This window comes from Argentina silus (assembly GCF_951799395.1).
Source record: "Argentina silus genome assembly, chromosome: 11".
Classification (NCBI taxonomy): Eukaryota; Metazoa; Chordata; class Actinopteri; order Argentiniformes; family Argentinidae; genus Argentina; species Argentina silus.
The window spans coordinates 14,887,162-14,893,698 of NC_139665.1; the positions used below are offsets into that span (position 1 = coordinate 14,887,162).

A 6,537-nucleotide genomic window follows, 5' to 3' on the forward strand; every position below is an offset into this window, starting at 1 on the left:
GGTATTTACACGTGATGTTTTGCTATGTACTGTATGAATACCTTTTTCTGATGTTCCCTGAAGCACTGGAAGTTTCAAATAAAGTGGATCCCTCACCCCGGAGCATGGCTTTGGGTCTTTCTGTTCATAATCCTATCTGTCTATTTACATCTTCTGCCAGCATCTCTCTTTGTTGGCCCACATCCTGGATAGAAACATTATCTGTGGCCAGTCTTGGTAACAATCTTTTCATTATGACACAGCTGTGTGTTATAATAGGTATGTAAGAGTACATCCTGGTACCTACAGTCAGTTTGAGCCCCGTTGCTGTATTTAGAGGGACAAGTTACAGAAGTCAATAATGAGGGGAGAATCATTGAACTAAATGTGCTGACCCACATTCCTCTTAATCACACACACAAACACACTGTGACAACATCTATACCTAACACACAGACACCTACACTGCCCTCTCCCTCTGAACCATGTCTGGAAGAGGTGCTGTTGCCGTTCCATTCACCAAGCTCAGGTTTCACTCTGAAACTGGACCCTGCTGCTGTCCTGTGTTGATTGGCACCTACAAGCACTGACATGCTGGACAAAAGACCTCTGTTCACACGGATACCACCCACACAGACAAGCCTCTTTGCCTGCTTGTCCTCCCAGCCCCGAGTCGGAATCAGGCTGCTCTGTTTACCCCCATAGGGCATGTCCCACTTGTGGAGACAACTTAGTATGGAAAATTGATAAAGACGTGTTTTCTATAGGTCTGTTTATACAATCAGTCAGCGCGGTTCAGCTGGTTACTATTGTGTTCTACTACTAACAATGGCACTGGGTTTAGCTTTCATTTGGAAACCATATGAGACATTTATGAGAAGGGTCAAAAGATGAGTTTCACATTCGGAAAGAGTTTTTTTATCTTGGTGTTTGAACTCTATTTCACATGGCTTGGGAGCCCACCATGAATATTTCACAGAGCCGTTTTCGAAGCGTGTCTTATCAAAGTGGGCTAATTGTTTATAGGACAGAGGTGACAGCTGGAGTGTAGGTCAGCCCAAGGCAAACAGACCTCTGCAGAGTAACACTTCAACCACTAGAGGGCAGTGGCATCCATCACTTTCCCATAACCTCCTTGGAACTAGAAAGAAAGTGCTTATACAGGTGCAGCTACATTTAGTATGACCCTATAATCCTGAATATGTATATAGGCCTATCACTGATTTAATGAATAACACACTGGTATTTGAAATGAAGTCAGGATGGGTCACAAAAATGAATGTATGTTGATCAAACCAGAGACTTGACCCATGGCTGCTCCTGTTTCCAGGGCCCAGTATTTAAAAACATTGAAATTGGATCCAAATTATTCTATTTTGATATCCAAGTTCAGATCCCCTATACTACTCAAAATCTGCCAGATAGATCTGATCCTGGATAGCAAAAAAGGAATCTGGATCATTCTGATCTAGATTAAAAGTTTTTAAATACTGGGCCCTGAGGATGTAAGCATATTACATTTACATCTCTGGCAGAAACATACCTCTGGATTTTCAAATGTGTCCTCTGATGACATATGACGCTGACAATAACGTAACGTCCTCAGAGTGAGCTCAGGTCACTCGGGCCACTCAGACATGTGGCATAATGAACTCGGCTCATCTTCACAACAGATCAGCTGTCAGACGAACAAACCTTAACTTGACACCTTTCTCACCTTCACCCTCAGGACAGATGTCCAAATGGGGACCTTTCATAGTTGTAAGTTCAATTGCTGTCCTTCAACTTTTTACATCAAAATCGCACATCTGATTTGAAATCTAGGTCTGGTATTTGTGTGACACAGCCTACCGATGAAGAAATTAAATCAAATTAAATCACATTTTATTTGTCACGTATACAGCCGGAATTGACATAGTGAAATGCTTTGGGATCTTGCTCCTCGCTGAACAAGAACAGTCAGTAACAATCAACAAGTCAACAATACAATATAATATAGTTGTAAACTAGTACTAGTGCAATAATGTGCAATAATGTCAGATGTCTTCTGATCAAGGGGAGGGGGGGGGTGGTAGTAGACTGTTGTCTGTAGACTGTAGTCTGTTGTAGTATTATAGAAACCGGTTTTGTTTCCCACAATCCAACAGTATTCCTGTTAGTGGGGTTACTAGAGGTCACTAGCATAAAGTGTGGTTACTAAAAGTCACTTGCATGAAAACAGAGAGAAACATCCTGTTCTGGGGCTACTACAGAACAGCTCTGATTTGTTAAATGCTGCCATTGTCTGTCTGATTGCCAACAATAAGGGTGTTGTCCCTTGAATAGTTTATTACTCTGTTTTTCTCTCTGATTGTGAACATGACTGTAGTGAGCATGGGGAGAGGACACAGGTTGAGGAGGAGTTCAGAGGACTGTACTGACCCTCCTCGTGACCCATATCAGGGTCTCATCCCAAGATGTCTAAGGGACGTTTCCAGGACACAGATTAAACCTAGTCATGGACTGTATATCACACTTCCAAGGGAACATCTCTATAGAGGATGCTTTTTAGTTTAGGATTAGGCTTAATCTCTATCTGGGAAACCAGCCCTTATTGTACCTTGATGTCTGGGCAAAGTGCAAATGCAAGATTGGAGAGAAAATACTCCCATGATTGAGTTATGAGGAGAGTTTTGTTCTTGGTGACTTGCCATCTTTTCTTGGCTAGACGCGCATAATCAGGGAGTCGGGTCTTGCTGTCTGGATCTCCAGGGCCCAGTATTTAAAAACTGGATGTTTAATCTGGATCAGATTGCAGGATCAGATCCGTTTGGCAGATTTTGAGGAGTATAGGAGAAATCAACAAGCTCGATCTGATCTTGGAAAGCAAAAAATAATCATTCTTTGTGCATGTGTGTGAAAGTCATGTGCATTTTACTAATAGTGGGCAATCAGACAGGTGCTCTGGCACTTGTTTAACCAGATCTGCGCACGTGGCTGTGTGTGTGTGTGTGTATGTGTGTTTGTCTCATCTGGTCACTGTGTTGAAAGGAGCTGGTTACTGGTTGCCAGGCAGCCTGTTGTCACAATGCCCAGTCACCTGAGGTGGAACCACCTCCAACACAAAGGGCCACCTCACCTAACATTTAATAAAGCAGCTTTTTATGGCTGCAGCAAAGCTCAAGCCTCTCACTTCACTGACACAAACAGTAGAGCACTGCATCCTAGACTTTGTTACCTTAGGTCACAGGCACAAGGTCCAACTCCAACAGAACAGAATCATGTGAAGTACCGATACAGATCAGTTGTCATTGATCCAATGTATTGCTATTATATTTTACTTCAAGCATACTGTTGTCTGCCTGAATCTCATATGAAAGACACAACACAGAGAGAAAAGTCTATTCATTTAATTTTATTTCATATACATTGAAAAAATGTTTGGCACACTCATCGTAGTTCTATAACACAAACAGAATATATCTCTTTTAATTTAGTCGAAACGACGCCATGGCTCTACGCAGGTCTCTCATATACATTGACAAAGGAAACTAAAAAGGCAATCTCGGTGCTTCTCACATTCATCAAGTAACCCGTTGCTCCACTGCAAAGCAAACCAAGCCAAAGCAGGAACCAGGGCAAAGTCATTTTGACATTGTCACCGCTCAGTCTCCTTTGACACGGTCACAGCTGTCTCTGTTGTGACTTGGGGGGGGGGGGGGGGGGGGTCGTCACCGCTCATGTTTGGGTTTCTCTCCTCTCTCCACCACAGCCACTCCATTCCGGGTCAGCTCCTTTGGGGCCAAGTCAACAAAAAACTCAGCTACCACTGGGCAGTGGTCCGATGCCACTCCACCCCAAGACCAGTTGTCCGGGATCCAGGGGTTAGTCAGGCCTTCCCGCACCACAGTGTATTGACCTGCAGGGGGCAGTAGAGACAGGGATCACAGCTTAGTGGGTGCTACTGCCAGGCCTGGATGCCAAGCTCATGACACTGACAGACACATGCAAATGTAGCAAACTGTTTTGATTTAGATCTGTTATGGTAGTGGTTATATTAAGATCGGTACAACCAACCACACATCCTAACACAGACAGACAGACACACACACACACACACACACCTGTGTAAATCTTCTTGAGGGAGCGGCTAACCCAGATGTTATCCAGGCAGTGTGAGCCCTGTGGAGCCCTGGTGCTGATGTTGGTGAACTGGGTGGTGGGCAGCAGGGCGCTCAGCTTCTCCTTCCTCAGAAGGTCCAGCTCCGAGCTCTGGGGGGGCATGCCGAAGTCCCCCAGCACCACCAGCTCCCTCTCGCCTGCGGACCCAGGAAGAGGCAGAGGAAGGCCTTAGCAACAATGACTGTCGTTAGCAACAATCCCTGTAAGCTACAGCTAAAATGGGAGTAGCCTTTGATTGCCCCTAGACAAGTCTATGGTTTATCCCTTAATGGTAAGGATTTGTGGATGGTAAAGTGATTCTACGTAGGTCTATACCCAGGGGGAAACCCTAGCCTGCCCCTGGCAACAGGTCATGACCTTCAGGCTGACCTTTGAGGGTTTCCTGCATGCTGGAGGCGAGGCGCTGCGTCTTGGCTTCGTCAGAGTTGTGGCTCTTTCCGTTGGTTGATTCTCCAGGCGTGGCTGGGGCTGTCATGTGGACGTTTACGATCGTCAGCTCAGAAGAACCGATCTAGTTAAAGATATCAAGAGTCCTGTTAGCGGGACATATCGTAACATGGTAGAGTGTTGCTGAGAATCACAATTAAATCAAGGATACAATCATTGCTTTGATTAGCACATAATACAGTCATACATTGTCTTACGTAGACCACGTATTCTCATTGTATGAATGGTGCATCAAACGTACATAAAAGTGAGCCAGGTAGGGCCGGGGGTGAGGGTGGGCGTGCTTCCTGTTGCCGTTAACAACGGGACCGTCCAGGACGGCAGAGTCTTTGAGGTCGATCCCGGAGGAGCAGTCCCACAGGAACCCGGAATAACTGACTCCCTGAGGGAAGACAAGACAATGGTCAGAATGGGTCAAGGGTCAGACTTCCAGGAGGAGGCCTCCGCAACAATCAAAAGTTCATCACGACTAATCTAAGCAAATCCCAAATATCTGTGCCCTACATACAACAAATGTCAACCCCAAATATGGCTTGACCACAGGAACACAGCAAACACAACTGTTTAAACTCAAAATGAACATCCCTATCAAGGCCAGCTGAGGCCGCTTTATATAGAAAGAGCCTGGGGATATCTGGCCTATTTGCATTTCCTTAGATTAAGAGACTCATAGTTGGTGTATTGTTAGCTATTCTCTTGGTAACAGCATGAATGAGTCCTCTTTCTCACTAAGGGGGGGTGGAAGGGTAGTGTACTGCATAAGCCTCTCTGAGCTGTGGGTGCCCCCTGGGCAAGAGGGGGGGTGCAGGGGTATGTTGGTCAGCAGCACAGGAAGCTCTTGTGCCAGATGGCCCAGTTTGATACAAAGAGAAGTCACAGATAAGAAAAGGGCAACTAACAAGGACACTGCAGATATGATACCCACTCTCCATAATACCTTCCTGCTGCTCATTCAAAGGAGACTTTTTTTCACCGCACGCATGCGCGCACACACAGACACACACAGTTCTCTCATGTCGCAGTGGCCACACAAAAGCACTTCTGGTTGTTAATCTGCCACCTGAAGTAACCTCGATTCAGCAGAGCATCACGTGGAGTGGAGAGTACACACACACACACACACACACACACACACACACACACACACACACACACACACACACACACACACACACACACACACACACACACACACACACACACACACACACACACACACACACACACACACACACACACACACACCTCTCAAAGCCATTACAAAACTAATCGAATCATACACACAGATCCTCTTCTCCGGTGAACGGGGGCGTAGCAGGAAGAATTATAGGGCCATTCCAGCACACCCGAACAATACAACCCCAGACGAACTGCAGAGTCTGACAATTGCTGTGTGGAGCGGGAGGTTTTACGACCCCCCCCCACATCCCTGTCCTGTCCTGTCCCCCCCCCCTCCATTATCTGTCCCATCCGTCTTATGTGACAGAAAGCATTGCCGTGGAGACACAGGCTAAGCTCAAGTTCATATCAAGTGTCCATCTCAACCTCGGCTTCCGCCGTGAGTAAACACTGCTATCTGGCTTCTCAGAGCATCCTTCTGATGGTGGGGTAGACACGACTGGGAACAGAGAGGCCTCTCAGACTGTTATATAACCCAAACAAGCTTTATTCACACTAGACCTTATGACCCCTAAAAAGGCCTTGGAAGGGTGGTGTGCTGTCCTACCTCTGCCAATGACTGATGAAGAGTGCATTAGTGGAAGGCTGTGTTTGAGAGGGGAGAGGTTTGGTGTACATGTTTCAGAGGTAATGGCTGTGTTTACTTCTGAACTGTAATACTCTGATGGGTGGTCTGTGTCAAATGGGGTGCGAGATGATGCGAGGTGTGTGTGTGTGTGTGCACAAGAGAAAGAGAAGTGTGTGTGTGTGTGTGGGGGGGGGGGGGCAGTC

At 46.2% G+C, this 6,537-nt stretch overlaps 1 protein-coding gene across 1 annotated transcript in view; it reads right to left on the reverse strand.

Annotated features, from left to right (window-relative positions):
- Positions 1-3,388: 3,388 nt before the first annotated feature.
- The window catches only part of eepd1 (endonuclease/exonuclease/phosphatase family domain containing 1), a 16,246-nt gene continuing 13,097 nt past the window's right edge, over positions 3,389-6,537 (reverse strand). Inside the window, exons 4-7 of the mRNA XM_083680187.1 lie at positions 4,829-4,969; positions 4,510-4,651; positions 4,083-4,277; positions 3,389-3,877 (exon numbers count right to left, since the gene is read on the reverse strand). Of these exons, the coding sequence (XP_083536313.1) occupies positions 3,690-3,877; positions 4,083-4,277; positions 4,510-4,651; positions 4,829-4,969 (666 nt within the window). The 3' untranslated portion in view covers positions 3,389-3,689. The remainder of the gene's footprint in view (positions 3,878-4,082; positions 4,278-4,509; positions 4,652-4,828; positions 4,970-6,537) is intronic.